The sequence below is a fragment of the Syngnathus acus genome, chromosome 12 (assembly GCF_901709675.1).
Source record: "Syngnathus acus chromosome 12, fSynAcu1.2, whole genome shotgun sequence".
NCBI classification, from domain to species: domain Eukaryota; kingdom Metazoa; phylum Chordata; class Actinopteri; order Syngnathiformes; family Syngnathidae; genus Syngnathus; species Syngnathus acus.
This window is the reverse complement of record NC_051097.1, coordinates 3,672,903-3,693,300: the sequence shown is the minus strand read 5'-3', so window position 1 is coordinate 3,693,300 and position 20,398 is coordinate 3,672,903. Positions and strand designations below refer to the sequence as shown.

General features: G+C 37.7%; 2 protein-coding genes and 1 long non-coding RNA gene across 3 annotated transcripts in view; 2 read left to right on the top strand and 1 right to left on the bottom strand.

The window, feature by feature from the left end:
* Positions 1-20,398, top strand: part of LOC119131662 (lymphocyte antigen 75-like) — a 1,013,224-nt gene that overhangs the window by 892,892 nt on the left and 99,934 nt on the right. The gene's annotated exons all lie outside the window — the stretch shown is intronic.
* LOC119131775 lies at positions 266-691 on the bottom strand. The gene is made up of 2 exons (XR_005099707.1): positions 602-691; positions 266-508 (listed from the first exon to the last, which is right to left on the bottom strand). It is a non-coding gene; the product is annotated as an uncharacterized LOC119131775 (long non-coding RNA).
* LOC119131704 (atrial natriuretic peptide receptor 2) overlaps positions 504-20,398 on the top strand; it is a 47,771-nt gene continuing 27,876 nt past the window's right edge. Inside the window, exons 1-7 of the mRNA XM_037266356.1 lie at positions 504-1,380; positions 9,380-9,558; positions 10,264-10,377; positions 10,484-10,619; positions 15,515-15,609; positions 19,003-19,138; positions 20,015-20,099. Coding sequence (XP_037122251.1) covers positions 684-1,380; positions 9,380-9,558; positions 10,264-10,377; positions 10,484-10,619; positions 15,515-15,609; positions 19,003-19,138; positions 20,015-20,099 — 1,442 coding nt within the window. The 5' untranslated portion in view covers positions 504-683. The remainder of the gene's footprint in view (positions 1,381-9,379; positions 9,559-10,263; positions 10,378-10,483; positions 10,620-15,514; positions 15,610-19,002; positions 19,139-20,014; positions 20,100-20,398) is intronic.

Sequence of the window (20,398 nt, the reverse complement as noted above, 5' to 3'; positions counted from 1 at the left end):
GGAGTTGTATTTGTACACTGCATTGAAGAAAACTAAAATCGGGTTGAGCGTTATCTTTTATTAAGTATATTTTGTTACAATGCCTTTTGTCATTGTCTAACTTGTGATCCTTTTCTATCGGATGCCGTTAATGGGTCACGATTGTAAATTGATAAGGCAAACCCGTATTAAACACATAAAAAAGAATATTGTAGGTTTTTCCTGAAAAAGGTTCAAATCTGATCAAATATTTAAATATTTTACCCGGGTTCATTAGACCGATCGATTAAATTAAAAGTCATTTATTTGACACGGCAACCACTCACTGTGCTTTTTACAGCGTATGACGTGTGGGGGCCGAGCAGTATGAGGGGCTGCTTTTATTAAAGTTGAAGTCATCTGGATGGATGCTCTGCCTCCCCCTCATATCATCAGTTGGAAGACGACTCACTGCCGGAGAGGTCCATCTTTGGGCGCACAACTCGTTTTGACGTGGATTTACGCGGCAGAGACGCATGGCACAGCCCGTCTGACAATACAAATATGACGCCACTGTTGACTTTGAGTGACTTTTGAGAGAAAGTAGGAGAAAGACGAAAGCTAAACAGAAGGAAAGAGAGACTTATGTTTGGCGTCAGGGGGTGCCCAGCCGGTCGTTTCTCCACTCCAACCGGTGCCGTACTAGACTCCTCGGTGCGTGCGTCATGGGCTGCAGGGAAGCGCTGGGATGTTGCCTGGTGTTGGCCGTGTCCTGCTGCCTTCTCCCGTCGTGTAGGAGCAACATAACGGTGGCGGTGATGCTGCCGGACAACCACCACAAGTACCCCTGGGCTCTGCCACGCGTCTTCCCAGCCATCCTCATGGCGCACGAAGATCTCCACGGCAAACACGGGCTGCTCCTCGGCCGGTCCATTAACATCCTCAACTACAGCACCGAGGACCCGGCGGCGGGTTCATGCGCCGAGAGCCGAGCCCAGGTGGTAGCTGTGGACGCCAAACTCTACATCCGTCCAGACGTATTTTTCGGGCCCGGCTGCGTGTACCCGCTCGCCTCCGTGGGGCGCTTCGCATCCCACTGGAAACTCCCACTCATCACCGCTGGAGGACCCGCGTACGGTTTCGATAAGAGCGACGAGTATCGAACCATCGTGCGCAGCGGCCCGTCCAGCACCAAGCTGGGGGACTTCACCAACATGCTGCACACGCATTTCAACTGGACGTCCCGCGCCGTGGTCATCTTCCACGACCTCAGGCATGACGATCGGCCGCACTACTTCCTTTCGGAGGGCATCTACCTGAAGCTGAAGGAGGAGATGAATATCACAGTGGAGGCACAGCCCTATGAAGACGACTTCAAGAACTACAAGGAGCTCATTGCCTTTATGAAGGAGCGAGGCAGAAGTAAGTACTGGTTCTATCTCAATATTGCAGTTTCAAATCCATCAAACTGAAATACAGCCTACAATATGATCATATGAGAACATTTAATCAGAATATGGCTCCAATTAAAAAACGTAGAAGACTTCACATACATTCCCCCCCAAAGTTTTTACAAAGGCACCAAGAGCATTGGGGAGGGGGGGTACCTACTGAAAGATAACTTTTATTGAGTTGTTTCCCAACCATGAGGCAAGATACACATTTTACATTAGAAATTAAATGTCACAAAATCGATACATAATGTCACTATACGTAGACCGCATAAATGAACAAAGATGTTTGTTGTAGATCATTGTAAGTAAATAATCGTTTCTGGACAAAGTGAAAGTCGGTAATTTCTTTCAACATACTTGAATCTTTCTTATGTAGATATACTCTGTTGTGCAATGATTACTCACAAACATTGACAAAAATCGCACCCGAAAAGCTGACAAATTAACTGTTATTGTCCTAAAATGAAGAGTATAACATGTAGTCTGGGTTGTCCAGGCGTAATATTATAATGGAATATATATAATATTTTGAGTTTTGAAAGTAGCTTCCAATACAAGGCCACAACAACCAGTCTAAACAGGGTAGATATTAGAAAATGTTATTTTATGATATTATCTTTTAAAGGAAGAATTGTTTACACAGCTGTCATAATGGCTCTGACTGCATGCCATTGATGGGCTGATCTGCAAAGGAAACATTTTGTCTGCATTATCTCTCCAACCTTTCTGCTCACGTTTAACAATTTCTATGACCTGAAAGCCAATAAATTGACCTGTTGTAATAATAATAATAATAATAATAACATATTATTATATTAGTATATTACTATTATTGGATATACATCTTATTATAATAATGATTTTATTACTATTATTGTTATTATTATTATTATCCATCCATTTTCTGTACCGCTTGTCCCCACGGGGGTCGCGGGCGTGCTGGAGCCTATCCCAGCAGTCATCGGGCAGTAGGCGGGGAACACACTGAATCGGTTGCCAGCCAATTGCAGGGCACACAGAGACTAACAACCATCCGCACTCGCACTCACACCTACGATCAATTTGGAATGCTCAATAAGCCTACCATGCATGTTTTTGGGATGTGGGAGGAAACCAAAGTGCCCGGAGAAAACCCACGCGGGCACGGGTAGAACATGCAAACTCTACACAGGCAGGGCCAGAGGTGGGATCAAACCCGCACCCTTCGAACTGTGAGGCGGACGTGCTAATCAGTGTGCCGTTATTATTATTATTACCATATTTTCCGGACTATAAGTCGCTTCGGAGTACAAGTCGCACCAGCCATAAAATGCATAATAAAGAAGAAAAAAAACATATATAAGTCACATTGGAGTATAAGTCGCATTTTTGGGGGAAATTTATTTGACAAAATCCAACACCAAGAACAGACATGAATAGGCAACATCAGGCTGAACGGTACGGTATGCTAACGTTACATAAACACATAAACGAGGAACTGAGAACGTGCCTGATGTAACACATTAAGAGTTATTCAAAAAACTACAACATAAATAACAAGTTCATCGAACCATCCGTGTCACTCCAAATCATTAAATCCATCGAAATCTTCGTCCTCTGTGTCACTTATAAACAACTCCCATGTTAGGTTATCTGTTCCCTCCTTTTTTCCCAAAGTCCCTTGGAATAAGTTCCAGCTCATTTTCAAGCCTAACAAGGACAAACGGGATAGGAAATAGATGGATAGAACATTATTTTGATAACAGTCAATATTCAACTGAAATGTGGTATTAGCCTCTGGTTTATGTGACTTGATAGCCATAATTGCAAAACTCAATATATTCAGTATGGCTATATATTCTTCAATCAAAAGTTCGTTCTCAAGTTAACAGATGCAGTATAATCAATGTCAAATAAAGATGCTCTGCTACATGAAAAGAGGGAATAATACTACTAGTCAGTAATCTTTCCCAAACAGTGATGAAACCCCAAATACAGTAGCTATTTTGTGTTTTTAGGTAACTGCTGTTACTTGTTTTTAATTTAATTTGATCTAACTAATTATTTTTCTGATTTTAAATTGGTAAAACAAATCAATTGTTATCATCAATAGACTGACATGAAATACGTATATTGTGACTCTCCTAGCCCTACTAAGCACATTTTGATCAAAGCGATGTTTATTTAATCTTTAAATTGACCAGTTAATTTGACTTTTTCATAGTTGTGTTGTACTCTTAAGGTAAAATATTATATTTTCAAATAATGTTACCTAAAGTTAGTCATTTTTCTATGAGTCCTTAATTTGAAGTGTAAAATAAACTCAATACACCTAAACCCCGATAGAACACGCTTTGATTCTTCCTTTTGTCTAACGCGGTTTGGTCATGGACCCCACTGTTTTTCATCATAAATACATTTTCATTTGTAAAACAACATGCACCCATTGATGATGCCAAAAACATTGGGACGTCGCTTTAGTGAAATAAAAATATTTCAAATAAACTCCGAACAAAATGTTGTTCACATTGACTTCACTGTTTTTGAAATAGTAATTTAAATGGACGTTATGTAAAGACCGTACAAAGCTAAATGACTAGTGGCGTAAACCTTAGTGATCTCATTTCCATGACTAATTTAAAGGCGTTTGATAAGAAGAAGTCAGAACAACACTCCATAGTACGGCCACAAAGTCGCGATCGGTAAAGGCTGTTTGAGCTTTATAACTGCTCATGCTGCATTTTCCCGATACACTCGTACGCATGGCTCTGATTTTACACTTACAAGACTTTTTAAATAACGCGCTTTCAGGGTGAACACGATTCCCAAATTTTGGACTCCAAACTCTGTATAAAATCGCAGGAAAAAAATCTGTGTCATACTACAAGTCAGCATGTCAAGTCACTTGAACGTGGAACGATTGCTTTTTAAACGTTGTGATTATCAACGTTTGGTTGAGTAATTGTTAGCAAATTAGTCTCTGACAGGGCCAGAAACTATTCACAAAAAGTGCTGCATTTTTGTTTGACGGCCCTTTAGTGCTGTCCTGAAAATGTTGCATGTCTTTCTAGGCCAATATGAATCTCAGGGCACAGCAATGGTAAATGTGTCTGACTATTAATGTCAATCTTGTTACTATGCTATGAGATGGGAAGTGCTTTACATAGTGACCTTGCGCAACAGCAGAGACATCCTTATTACAGTTCAGACAGAGCTTTGGGTTCCATCTAAGCCACCTGGATAACACACAGGATATTGGAAGGTCAGGTCACAAATAAAGAAGAATTGAGGAGTGTGTTAAACATCTTACAGAAACGTGTCACAGCAGCTGTTCCACCTTTCACCTGGCCTCCTAACCCTGCACACACACACTCAATGCGCCTCTGTGTGTGAGTGAGTGAGTGAGTGAGTGAGTGAGTGAGTGAGTGAGTGAGTGAGTGAGTGAGTGAGTGAGTGAGTGAGTGAGTGAGTGAGTGAGTGAGTGAGTGAGTGAGTGAAGAATGTATTAGAGCAAGGGTGTCAAACTCATTTTTGTTGCGGGCTGTATCATAGTCATAATTTCCCTTGGAGGGCCAGTATGATTGTCAACGTCTTCTATAGACAATGTAGGCTACAAAACAAACTGATGAATAACTAGTTTTGAAATCAGAGACTATTCAAATATTTTAAAAAGACGCATGGTAATAAAAATTGCCAGCAATATCTCTATGTATTTTTTTTTAAGTGAAGGTAATTTGTAATTTTAGTAACACAAAGTTACACAAAGTCGATGCAAAATTTGTCTTTGGGGACCACATAAAATGATGTGGTGGGCCGTATCTGGCCCCCGGGCCTTGAGTTTGACACTAGAGGCTTTGAAGCTTTTACAACAACAAAATATCTAACTAAAAATGTAAAATGGACATTCTGAGCATTAAATAAAAGTGTCATTAATACAGAATGGCAAAACTCGAGCACTGTACTAAATTGTTGAAACTGAAATTAGTATATATTAAATGCTATGTTTCTTTACTTTTTAATTGAATTTTACCTTTCATGACTTCTAAACGGACCTGTGGTATTTTTGCTCTCAGTTACATATACCCCACTCCAACCAACAACAAGTCACACTGTATCATATGTTCAATACAGTATGTAATTGGATTTTAAACATCAATGTTGCAGGCTGTGTTGCAATTGTATTTATGAATCATGGATCACTGAATTGAGCACAGACGGATGGATCTTAATTATAAATCTTTCTGGTAGTATAATAAATACAAGCTGAATTATTTTGTTGATCAGTTGTACAAATACAAATAATAGCAAAGGCGCTGTACATTGCTAATTAAAGTAAAGAAAAGCCCCAGCCAGTGCAGCCCGGATGAATCATGATGTTGCTCTTGTGAGCCGGAGGTCATGGAAGCAAATGGTTTTGTCAAAGCTTGCTCGGCATTCACTTTTACCAACAGATAACCTCAAGGCTATCAGCTCTCCCAAACTGGGTTTGGATGACGAGAGCCTGAGACTGGGAAGAAGTGCACTAAACTATGGTGATGACTCACGTCATTTGAGCTTTTACAGCTGACAAAGTGATTGTGTGCAGTTGCACAGTCAAACCTCTATCCATCATTTTAGCTCCCCAAATTCTTCCTTGTAATTCCTGGAAAACGAAGATGTGGGAAGTACATTTACTGTGGTCGTGGGAATCGGTCCCATACTATTTTCCATTATTGAACAAAACACATTTTAGATACTTTGTGCTGCTGGGTTCAGTTTTTACTCTGCATAAAGCCCCCCCTTCCCCCGACCAATTCTCGCTGTTGAATCATCAGAGGTCACTAATGTTAAACGAGAGATTCTGGCTTACAATCTCTTTTAGTTCTGACAAGTGTGTTTGATGGTATTGAGGTCAGGGATCGATGGGGTGAGTCAGGCTCTCCCTCATCAAACTCATCCAAGCATACTTTTTTGCATTTTGCTTCATGCACTGGGGTTTACTCATTTCGGAACAGGAAAGTTCCTTCCTTACTGTATTTTATTCCAAGCAATTAAAAAAAGAAGGACCTTTATGATTGCATATAAGAGAAAATAAACACCATCACATAAAATACATTTAAAATGGAATTAAAACAACTTCTGATCATTCAGGTAAAGACTCAGTGATTTGAAAGCAGAGCTTGAGTTGGTATAAAAAAATTCCGCTCCCATCGGTGTATTCAGCTTATGAGTCTAGACAGCAGGACATGAACTGTGACCTTCTGCTTTTATGATATACTACAGTATATAAAATACAAAACAAACTCTCATTCTTTGTTGAGGCTGGTGGCAAAAAAGTCAAAGACTTTGGTAACATGTTTGCAGACCATATTACGACATTTTTGCTCAACGTCAAATTTAAATTTTTGTGTTTCCCCCAGTACTATTTCTACAGTTTTATTTAATGTTTTGGAGACCAAATGTAATTAATGTGTGTTGTTGTCAATATAGTAAGAAAGGAGGAAATAGAAGGAGTATGATTTTGAAGAGTGAGTCTGTCTACTTTAGGCTGCCATAACACACAAGGCCATTTTGCCCCCGACTGTTGGGGCATTTATTTTGGGTGCAATCCAGGAGACAGCAGAACTGCTTGGCATGGTTAAACCATGATGGAACAGATGACAGTTGGCGTTCAATATTAGTCCTACCAATGAGGAAATGTCTGCTAAGTGGCCTCTGAGCTGTGAGCCTCCGGTCCGGCATATGTCTGGAATGAAAATACTGGCGGTTATATATTTTTGCTGTGCAAAAGCAGGCAAGTGTAGGAGGAAGGGTGAAAGTTCATTTCAAACAGACGGGCCTTCAGGTTGATTTTCGTAAGAGCAGACAATAAGATGTTGGTTTAATTTTGACTACGCCTGTGAATGTTTTTCATTTAGGGTGCAACCCATTTAAATAATAAGGACACATTTAGTTGACATTCCATTTTTACGGCACGTTTTTGGGGGTGGGGCAAAAGCTCAAAGGTTGAACGTCATGGATTGCAAAAACAGTAAAAAAAAAAAAAATCTGATCATTTGATTTGGAGAGTTTTGTGAATGCCAGGATTTACTGTCCATTAAGAGGGTAAAAGTGCAGTTTGCAGTTGAGAAATGGGTAAATACTTAATTTGGAGACTTGATTGTGATGATATCCAAGGTCACTTAAAGAGTATATAATCCCCACGGGGGTCGCGGGCGTGCTGGAGCCTATCCCAGCAGTCATCGGGTAGGCGGGGGACACCTTGAACCGGTTGCCAGCCAATCACAGGGCACACAGAGACGAACAACCATTCACATTCGCACTCACACCTCGGGACCATTTGGAGTGTTCAATCGGCCTACCAAGCATTGAAAGCTTTGCTCTAAGGATCTACTTCTACAAATATTCTCCCCAGCATAAGAAACTTTTTACCATCTTTTTACTTAATTTTGCCTCAAACAATATTCAAAACTGAAGGTAATAGACCTTGTATTTTTTGTTTTGAAGTAAGAGTGGACATTCTTAAAAAAAAGTTACAAATACATTTAATTAGGGATATTTAGACCAGTTATTTTTAATTTGGTTAGATTTTTATTTAGGTTTTTTTTCCATTGTTTTCGTATATTAACTATATCTATATTTTTAGAGTATTGTCTGTGTAAATGAAACGGACTTACTTTCTTTCTTACTTCATTAAAATGCGCAAAGGATCAGGAATAGTAGAATAATAATGTAAGCCTTCCAGAACTGAGTCTGTTCTGAGAAGGTTTTCCTGTGTCATGAAAATGAGCCACTGTTCACCTTACCCACACAGAACCACTGCTAAGTATGACTTTTGTTACCATGACAACCGTGGATCGAGCTATGGTGTCAAACAAATTGCTGCTACTTGGAGAAGCCCAGAGTTTGAGGGGGAAAAAAAGTAAATGGCTGTGCACTTCATACAATTCATGCATTTCTCAGTTAGTAAACAACTCCAAGAATGTGGTGAATGCAGCAGAAGCATGGACAATCACAAATACCCCCAAACTCAGACACAATTTGACAACTTCAGAGGAGGCACATTGTACCACTAAACTAATGCTGCCTGGTGTGGATTAAAGAATTGGACCGAGACCCACTTTTTCAAATAAAACACTTTTTGTAACTTCATTTGACACACATTCAGAACTAACTAATTTAGTATACAAACATGCGGCACTAATATTTTTTTATACAGTTGAGCACATTATGTCTTCTTTGCCCGATGCCTAGATTACTGCAGGTATTTTATGTAGCGGAGGCAAAAAAATATGCCTCTGAACAGATTTTTCAGTGAGTTGTGAGTGTTAAGGTATTCCATCTGCGTGGAGGTTGTTGAAATGTTCTCAAATTTGCCAATCCTCCAATCCAACTTGAACATGTTGTAAGAGCAAAAGTTGTTTACTTTCTTTGCATTAAAAGCTAAGGTTTATTTAATGTCTATTTTGCTGATATTGGGGAGAACCTCCTATGTAACAATTTGGTAAATTGTTTTATTTAAATAAAAAAATTCAGTACGATGCATTAGTCCACAAATGGGGTATTGTTTTTAACAATTATTTTAATATTTCATTAATCTGTCTATTATTTTGCAGATTCATCGATGAGTGGGCTATAAAAAATGTTTTAATTTTCATCCCTTTAATAAAACCAATATATATTTCAAATTGGCAGATCACAAAATACACAAAATAAATATTTTATAATTTTGGGCCAAGTTATGTCAAAAATATGCATGAATGTTGATCATTGTTTTTCAAAGTAAATGCAGATTTGTCTGATTTCATAGGGGACTAAAAAATTCCGAGTATATTTACTGCTGAGAGGCTGAAATTCTGAGAATCTACACAATTTCCGATCACTAAAGAATCTATTAAAATAGTGATTATTTTGCTTATGGATTAGTTGTCAATAAATTGATTAATGGTTGGTTGCTTAATTAAAAAGAATGATTACATGTTATCTTGTTTTTTTCCTCCCCTTTGCAGTTGTGTACATATGTGGCCCTGTGGACACTTTCCTGAACATCATGAAACTTTTCCACAGCGAGATCCCGGACCCAGAAAACTATGCCATTTTTTATCTGGATGTTTTTGCAGAAAGCTTGATAGAGCGCAAACCATGGCAGAACTCTGACCTTGGCGATGATCTCATCAAGGTCTTTAAGGTACACTCAACTCAAAACACTTGCACACATATGGACATTCATACATATTTCTCGAGCTCTCGGCTGAGTCCGTGGGTAATATAGAGCCTTTCATTGTCCCAAGAGAAAAATTACGTAAGCACAGCGAGAACATCTACTTAAATTCAAGCCCAGTATAATGGTGGCTGACCCTATAGCCATCTGATTTTTTTTTCCTCACCCAGCGTGGGAGTTAGAACATGGTACATATTTCATGATTTTCGTTTGACAGCAGGTAAATAGTGATGTATTGGTTTGGGATTCAGAGCCTTAAACCAGGAGTTGGGCCATGTATTTTTTTTATTAGGCTTTAAATTAAGATTTTGGATCAGTAATTATGCAAATATTAAAAACTGACAATGACAATTATTAATTAAAAATTGACAATGACAATAATTAAAATGACAAAAATAGAGTGCTGTAGCATTAGTACACAAATAATAAAGCTGCACATCTCTGGGCTGGTAGATACCTTTTATACTTAGACCACTGAAGTAGATAAATCGGTTAAAGCGATCGAGGGTTGCCATGGCAATTGACATTGAAGATGCTATTCTGCTTGCAACAAGCCAGTGTAAAATAATTCTGTTGAATTTGAGAATGTCTTTGCGCAAGTTGTTTGGATCATTATTCTATTATGTGCTTCTCAGCTCTGATTATATACTTTATATTTCTGTGTCCTTTTAGTCTGTTTTCATTATAACATACCGACCTCCTGATAATCCAGAGTACAAAGACTTTCAGAGACGACTCCATGCAAGAGCACAGCAAGATTTTGGCGTGCATCTGGAACCATCACTGGTATGTTAAATTATATGCAAACCATTTTGAGATGAATGTTAAGTAACATGAGCAAATGTTGTCTTTATTAATCCACTACTTTAACAAAATAATTGTCTTCATGCAGATGGACTATATCGCAGGCAGCTTTTATGATGGGTTTGTACTGTATGCAAAGGCCTTGGAAGAAACGTTGGCTGAAGGTGGAGCGCAAAATGATGGCATCAACATCACAATGAGAACACAAAACCGCCAAATCTGGGGTGAGCAATTGCTTTTTTACTTTTCAGCTAGAGTTAATTATGAAGGCTCTTTTTTATTTTGGTGCCATTTCATATTTCATCAATACACATCGGATTTTTCATTTCACGGTTTCACTTTTTCACTTGGATAGATATCTCAAACATATTCTTCCAGCATATACTGCCTATTAATCAGTCTGTGCCATTTTTAATGGAAAAATAAAAAAGCCTAGTGACCCCAGGCAGGTCATTTATTGTGTTTATAACTTCATATGGAGTTTCCTGTTGCTTTTGTTAAACCATTTTTGTTTTTTATTTTAAGTCACCTTCACTCTTTTTCTTGCTCTTTTTCTATTTATGCTGCAGGAAAACACGGGAGAAACAATTAAAAGATTACGATTTATACATAGTATATACAATAATAGGATATAACGTCATAATTTTAGATATAGAGTAACAATAACTGCATTAAGTAGTGGTATTGGTAATATTTTCTTTTTTGTATTTAAATGTACCGTTTTTTTCCGTGTATAATACGCAAAATTTAACTAATTTATTGTCCTAAAATCTGGGGTGCGCATTATACATGGGTACAATTTTTTTTAAAATTCTTTTTTTTTAATTAAATTTTTTTTTTTTATTTATTTTTTTTTTTTTTAAGAAAATCATGGTACTGGTACGAGTATTGATTTATGTATTGTTCTCTTCTTGTCATGTTGTGAAAGAATGTGGGTTGAATAAATACCGAAAGAACAATAGTGTGTTTGTACTGTGCTCTGGTAATTTCGTCAAAGAAGGGATAATAGTCCTCTTCTCTTCTTGACTGACAATGAATGTGATAGTTTAATACAATCAGCAAATAACAAAATGCGTATTATAGGTAATATTTTATTTCACAACACTTTGTCTTGTTCCTTTCGTCTCTGCTGTTCACTTCAAACACGCTCCATACGAACGCAATGCTCTCGTATCAGACGCTTGCTCGATCACCTGCTCGTTTGCTGTCACAATGTACCCTACACAAATCCGAAACATTTGTTGCGGCTCCGAGTCACGACGAGGGGCAAGTTTTGGTTTCCAAGGGTGTTTTTATTCCTCTTCAACGTCTCTCCCATACAGAGCCGCCTTTTTCACATGTCCGCACGTCACTTTCCTCTCTTTTCATCTGATCGCGGTGGTGCCTTTATGGGCAGTCGGAGAAATCAACGCCAACAAAAAAAATACATCCAGCCTAGTTAAGACCATACCAAAGACTATAAAAATGGGACCCATTGCCTCCCTGCGTGTGTGACGATCATTGGGACTTTAACAAAAAAAAAAAAAAAAAAAAAATAAAATAAAAAATTGGGTGCGTATGGGTACAGGCTTTTTTCCAGCATCAACATGCCATTGTTAGGGTGCGTATTATACATGGGGGCGTATTATACACGGAAAAAAACGGTAATTGATTAATTTAAAACTGTAATATTGATCCCAATGTAAACCAAGCCCCAACACGCACGCGCACACACACACACACACACACACACACACACACACACACACACACACACACAAACACGCACACATACACAAAACTGAACCACCACTTGAAATGTTATTTGGCCGTGGAGCTGTTGAAGGCACTCAAATGAGACTCCTATTACCAGTAAGTGAGGTCAAAAGAATGCTGACTCAGTCAATTTTATATCACTGGCACACGCTTATGTATTTAAATCAATCGTACATATGGTCTAAAGAAGGTTTAGATTTAGACGTCTCAATCTGGTTAAAATAACAACCACACTTTACACGGATCAAGTAATACAACATTTCTGTATTATTTATACAATTTACAGCTATTTTAGATTTTAATATTTCATATTTGATGGATTCAATTTTGTTGTTGAGATTTGAGCTACACATAGACCAATTATAGATGTAAAGAATCGGGCTAAACTTAGACTAGACGTCTAATAGACGTCTAGGGCTCAGTGGGTAAAGTTAAATGAGATTCTTATATGCCCACTAAACAAAACAATGGGACTAATAATAAAGTGTTATGATGACGCAAGTATGTATTTAATGTTTGATGTGGCTGCCAACACAGAAACCTGTTTCCTGAGTTGGCTACCATGCGAGCATTCACAACACTTTGCAAAACAATGGCCTTTTGTCAGAGTTTAGCATTTTAGACATTTTATGTTGTCTGCTTTTACAGAAACAAACATTTATTATACTTTGAAGGCCACATTTTACTTTAGTGACATCTTACTGAACCCATTTGCAGCATCTTTTGTTTTTAAGAACATAAACCAGAGAGCTCTGACATGGAAATCCTAAATCTGTGTTTCTTGTACCGTAATTTTCGGACTATAAATCGCTCCGGAGTACAAGTCGCATCAGCCATAAAATGCCCAAAAAAGTGAAAAAAAACCCCATATATAAGTCGCTCCGGAGTATAAGTCGCATTTTGGGGGGCAATTTATTCGACAAAATCCAACACCAAGAACAGTCATGAACGAGCAACAACAGGCTAAACGATAGGTATGCTAACGTGACATAAACACAAACGAAGAGCTGAGAACGGCCCTGACGTAACATTCAGAGTTATTTAAAAAAAACTATTACATAAATAACACGTTTATAAAACCATCTGTGTCACTCTAATTCATTAAATCCATCGATCGTCCTTTGTCAACAATGTGTGCGCGCCGCTGATGGCGCTTGCACTTCAAAATATTCCACAGGCCCATATAACGATATATAAATTAGAAATCAAATAACTATTATATAAGCAATAATATTATCAAACCATCTGTGCACTCTAAATCATTAAATCCATCGATCAAATTCCTCGTCCTTTGTCAAGAACGCCGCGCATGAGCACTGACGTCAGCCTCGTCGTTATTCCACAGATCTAGTATATAACTATATTGTAGCCTTAACAAAGTACAAGGAAAGACGTGGGTTTGGTAAACGGCTCTTTATTTAACAAAACAAACTTCCAGGCGTGTGGCGTCGTGGACTTCCAGCCACGGAAGTGGAAGAGAGCTCCATAGAATAGGACCGGGCGTGCGTAAAAGCCATGACCGAGCCCCATCCACCGTCCCCGGACAGCCACCCAGTCGAGCGCCGGCCCTCGACTTCCATCCACGGAGGTGAAAGAGAGCTCCCTAGAGTAGGACCGGGCGTGCGTAAAAGCCATGTCCGAGCCCCATCCACCGTCCCTGGACAGCCACCCGGCCGAGCGCCGGCCCCCGACTTCAATCCACGGAGGTGAAAGAGAGCTCCATAGAGTAGGACCGGGCGTGGGTAAAAGCCATAATAGTTTTTCAAACCTTCTGTGTCACTCTAAATCCTTCAAACTCTTCGTCCGCCGTGTCACTTAGAAACAAAGCCGCTAATGATGCCGGTAGTACGTGGGGCCCTTCGTCATCTTCGTCATCCCGTGATCAATTTTTGTCCTTTACGTAAACAACTGCCGCGTCACGCTGCGTCGCGCTGCTAACGTCACTTGAAATTCAAATTACAGTAATCCCTTGCTACATCGCGGTTCGTTTATCGCGGTTTCACTTTTTTTTTTTGGGGGGAAAATTTTTGAAAAAAAACATATATAAGTCGCTCCTTATTATAAATCGCCCCCCCACCCAAACTATGAAAAAAAACGCGACTTATAGTCCGAACATTACGGTATATGATGCCTCATTGGCTTGGGATTTATGCAGTGACATCAAGAAAAAATATGTGAGCCATTCTAATGCATGATCATGAACCATGGTACAAATCCTTCACTAACAAAAGAAAATACAAGAGTACAAAAAGAGATATTACTTTGGTGTTATTATTCAAACCCCCTTGAGTTAACAGTAGGGGTGTAAATCGCGGGTTTTGTCACGATACGATATCATATCGATACAAAGAACCACGATACGATATTTGCCGATATCTTAAAGCCTGCTGTGATTCATTCACGATACATCACGATATAGTGCTCCACGATCGATATTTTTATTTTTATTTTATTTTTTTAAATAAAAAATATAGAACAATATCCTGATTTATAACAATTCATACGCAAAATCAACAAGGTACTGCAAACTAGGGGTGTAAATCGCGGGTTTTGTCACGATACGATATCATATCGATACAAAGAACCACGATACGATATTTGCCGATATCTTAAAGCCTGCTGTGATTCATTCACGATACATCACGATATAGTGCTCCACGATCGATATTTTTATTTTTTAAATAAAAAATATAAAACAATATCCTGATTTATAACAATTCATACGCAAAATCAACAAGGTACTGCAAACTCTTTATTTAGGAAATTACAAGAGTATTGTAGTATACAAAGTGCTTATTTTAACACTGAACTTTATCAAATTCCTATATTTTTTCTCATATAAGTAAAGAAAAATGAATATTCTTTCTTTTTTTGTAATACCATTAACTTTAAAGTGCATTACTGAACTATTTATTTACAATAATTTTAATTGTCCGTTGAGCCATCTTTTCTTTGGAATCCAAAGTGCTTCCAAACGAATGTCTTGAAGCCCAAAGGGGAGCGAATTTCCTCGTCTTCTTGGACACTAGCCATAGCACCAGCCCAGGAGCCGCGTAGTTGTCGGCTCCCCTTTCACGTGCCTACTCTGCTCACAACACAACACGTACTGCTCCCGGAAAGAGGAAGCAAGCAACAATGAACTGGATTTCAAAATAAAGTCGCGTCTAATGTCCGAGGTCAAACACGGCGATATAAATCGATGTTTACGTTTAGCATCGATGCCAATAAATCGTAGAGCATTATATCGATTAATCGATGTGTATCGATGAATCGTTACAACCCTAGTTAACAGTACCTCTGATTTTAATAAAGTATGAAATATCGCAATGTCTGATCAGACCGGTGATGTGGATTTTGTTGCCAGGAGTGACAGGTCTTGTAACTACGGACCACAAAAATGCCAGAGACATAGACATCAACCTTTGGGCCATGACCAACCAGGACACAGGAGAGTATGGGGTAAGTGTAAATATTGTTGCTTTTTGCGTTACCACTGGTCACCAGGTAGTATGTTCAGGTTAGTCAGATTGAAAATGAAAATCAATGATTATAAAAGCTTGTCAAAAATTCAGTTGAATAGCTGTGCACCATTCTGTTCTCCTGTCTCCTCTCACTTTTAACCATTGAGGTCAGCCATACTGTTATTCAATGCAGTGCAATGCAGTCAGGTTTATAATAAATAAATAAATAAATAAATAAATACATACATACATACATACATACATAGTACATACATACAAACATAAAAAGAAGTCAAACATAGAAGCTATTCTGTTCAGTGTACTTTGTGTATGTATGTTTGTGTGCGTGTGTGTTTGCGTGCGTGCGTGTGTGTGTATGTGTGCATGCGAGCGTGCATGTGTGTGTTACAGCTACAGTTGAATGAGGATCTTTGAGCTACAGTACACAAAGCCACATCCTTTAGATATTAGTGTCTTGACAAATGCTGGGGTCCTTCTCTAATGATAACATGCTTAAAACCTCAAAATTCCACCACAGCCGGGGAAAATATTTGTGTTGTGATCTGCAAAAAAAGTTGTTTCCCCCTTTTTTTCTTTAAGTGCAAAAGAAGTGGGTTAGCTACGTTTGATTTCAGTCGAAATGTTTTCAAGGTCCTCTGAGACTGTCAGCAGGAACTCTTGTCCTCATTTGTCCTTGGCTTTAATTGGTAGAATTAAATTATTAATTAAATTAATAATTAATTAATTAAATTCCCTGATTGATCCGGGAATTTGGCCTGAATTTCATGATTCTCATGCAGGTTTTTAAGTCTGTGTTTGTTTACATGAGAGCAATAATGCAAGCATTTTTCAAACTTTCTACTTTAGATCTGTTTTTTTTTAAGCTTGTTTTTTTGGACTTCCAAAATTGTTGCATTGACTTACCTGCAAAACAGTTTCTATTTGTTTAAACACATTCTCGAATCATAACTTGAGATCTACTGGTAGTTAAAAAAAACTGTCAGTTACAGAATCCTACACTGTCTCATGGTATTTTTAGGTAATAATGGGCTTAATGTTGCTTTGCGACAGCAGCCAAAAACTCTTGAGTGGTCTGCCCCAAACCCCAAACCTTGACCTCATTCGACTTCTTTGGCTTTCATATTAAGTTACAGTGGCTGGCACTTAATCCCTTTTAAGAACCATCCACTGCTTCATGCCGTTAATGCTCTTACGTCAACATTCTCTCCATTTTACAATCCATAATCCTGTTAAAAGTCTTGTGCTGTTCAAAAAGTTAACAGATAAATTGCTTTAAAGTTCTCCATGTGCAGAAAAATATAAAAATGTGTGACTTTCACATGTTAAATTTATGCAGGACATCCACTTTGTTTTGTGTGCTATTAACAGAAGCAGACAGGCAAGGCCTGTAGCTATTATTTCAATTATTTCAGTCTTTGCAGGCCCTACCCCCACACCCATCCCCATCTGCATTGTTTGGATGACCCTCCAAGGGGGTGATGGCCTTCCATGTTTAAGTAGAGAGGACACAGTGTGCTACAAGCACGAAGGGAAACCAAAGCAAGACTAAACTAAATAGACCCTTTGACATGTATAAAACTCAGGAGTCATGTTTCACAGCAGGAAAACAGATGTGCCATCAAAGAAAAAAAAAATCACACGCTTACTTGCTACTGGGTAATCTTTGCACACTCATATTCTAGGTGCAACCTGTATACTGTCAACCATAATTTGTGTCATGATTTCTGATTTGCAAGATCCTTTTAATTGGATCCCTTAGGCCCCTAGGGCCACTATCACAAATTTTAAAAAACACTTGGAGCATGTTGTACGATTACAGACTTATTTTGAATAGCCACAATTCAGGATATCAAGATATGATTTCAGGTTGCTGTTTGAATTAGATATAATTATATAATATAGGTAATATTATAAAATATAATACAATAAAGTATAATAAACTAATATTGATATTATTAATAATAATTTTCAATATTATTGATAATAAATAACATTCTTTGTTAACTCAAGCAATGTATTATGTATTATTTATTTATGATTTATTTATGAATCTATTTAGTTTCATGTACATTATAGAGCAGTAAAAATAAAATAAAATACCCTTGGCTTAAAAGTATTCAGACTGATAGGTAATACAATTTCTTTCATTCAAAATGGTCACACAGTAAAAATCACAGTTGCAGTGTAAACCATAACAGTTTTTCAAACATTTCAATACCAACAAAACCATTGGCCTGACACTACCGCGATTTCTCCACACAACCGTTGATAACTGTCTTTGCAGCAACATGTCCTTCTCAGGTCCAATCTCAGTGACTTGATATTACAATTATCTAATTTAAGGCCCCTGGGCCAGTTCTGGCCTACCACATCATTTTATGTGGCCCACAAAAGCACACTATTTGCATGGATTTGTTTTTCTTTTTTGCTGAATTACCAAGATTGTCTTCAATTTAAATACACTTTGAGATATTACAAGCATTTTTTGTTACCAATCCCTTCTTTAAAGTAAATGTATTACTATTGAACAAACAGTTGTAACTGGTTTCTGATTTCCAAACCAGTTATTAATTATTAATTTGTTCTGTATATGTAATATATGGCAATAATGCATTCACTGGGGTTCACAGTCATAAGGGCATTCTCAAAGAAACTCAAATGAAGATGTAATCGTGACAAAAATGAGTTTGACACTCTTCCTTGAGACCTCTTCTGAATAAATGAACACAAATTTCCACAGACATAAAATCTTGTTGAAAGTCTTCCAAGAAGAATGGTAGGGATGTGTGCAAAAGACCTACTTTTGATTTTCCAATTTTCAATCCCTATTATGCAGAGATGACAGTCCATGGTATGACCTTTTATCATTGTGTTGCATTCCATTCAAATCTAAACATGGTGCAATCATCAAATTATTTACTTCTGCTGGTACGTTCACAGTCCAAACACATGCATATTTAGTTCCTTGAAGACTTCCGTTGGTTATGAGTGTGGATGTTTGTCTGCATTTGTCAGTCCCCCACTACTTCCATCAGCAGGGCTCGGCTCCAGTTTTCCTGTGGCCCTTAACAGGGAACATGATGTGTTTTTTTTAATTTTTTTTTTTATATACCGTAATTTTCGGACTATAAGTCGCGGTTTTTTTTCATAGTTTGGGTGGGGGGGCGACTTATACTCAGGAGCGATTTATATACATATATATGGATTTTTTTCACTTTTTTGGGCATTTTATGGCTGGTGCGACTTATACTCCGGTGCGACTTATAGTCCGAAAATTACGGTACTATATCTTAGTATGAACACAATGGTTATTCCTCAACTGTTAAAAAAAAGACATCGCAGTGGAAAAAAAAACATTATGTTTCTGCAGCTGGTTGCATACTACAATGGAACCATGAAAGAGATCATTTGGTCTCAGACAGAGAAGATCCATTGGCCCAGTGGGAACCCACCGCTGGATAACCCACCCTGTGTGTTTTCCACAGATGACCCCTCCTGCAATGATGGTATGATTATAAGCTATTTTTCATAACCTCTTTAGACTGATTCTCAATTATAACAGTCATACAAAGTCCCTTAATGACATCACACAATCAGTTATATAAAATTTTAACTTTTCATTTCTTTTATGTGATAGTGTACTAGTTTTTTATTTTGTTTGTTTTAACATATTAACAGCTTTCTTCTAATCCTACCCAAGGACCAGTTAACCGCCCAAAAATAAATAAATAAATAAATTATATATATATATATATATATATATATGTATATATATATATATATATATATATATATATATATATATATATATATATATATACGTATGTGTTTATATTTAGATATATATGTGTGTATATTTGTTTATGACATGAGAAAGTAAAAATATCATTATCTATATACAGGATGGATTTTTGTTACTTTTGTTTTATTTGTTCTCATTCATTTATATTAGAATAAACTAATCTCTGCATTCCAAATATTAATTTATAACTAACGGTTGTGTTCTGTTTAAATCGGTTTATTGGTGTCTCATGGGTGCTTATTTGAAATTGATAATCTGGTATTCAATAAGCTCTTTTCTGTGAAATTCTCAAAACAGAAAATTCTAGATATATGTCTTCACCTAATTAAAAAAAATACTTTTAACCTTTTTTTAATTATAAGAATCTTAATCATTAGGCTATCACGGTATTATTTATACTTCACATTAAGTGAAGCGTGTCTTTTAATTGTAACACTCTTAAGTTCCGCAGCTGTACTTACATGTGTGACAGCTGGGTTTTTAATAGTGTAAAAAAAAAGTCTTTTCAAAGATATGATATGTGGACATCTGTTGAACATATGAGAGACAAGTGAGTGTGGAATCCTTCTCCTGTTTCCAGGTCAGCTGCCAGTTCTGGGAATTGTAGCTGTGGGATCTGGCTTGGCTCTCATCATTTTTGGAATCTCCAGTTTCCTCATTTACAGGTGAGTTGTAAAAAAAAAAGTGAAAGCGTTGTGCTGACGCAGTGTCTACGCTGCTTATTAGAAACAGTACAAATTTAAATGGGATGACAAAGTGGCATGTGATCGGAGAGGGATTTTTGGGTGCATGGTGCTGCAATGAGTGCCCGTGTGGTATTTTCCCGATTGTTGCTATAGAAACAGCTTACCAGGTGAAGATCTTAAAGCAGTGGGTAGGTGCATTGAAACTTATATGTGAGCTCACACAATGGGACCCAAACACGCTTTTCATTAAATGATCATTAAGTCTGTTCACTATGTTT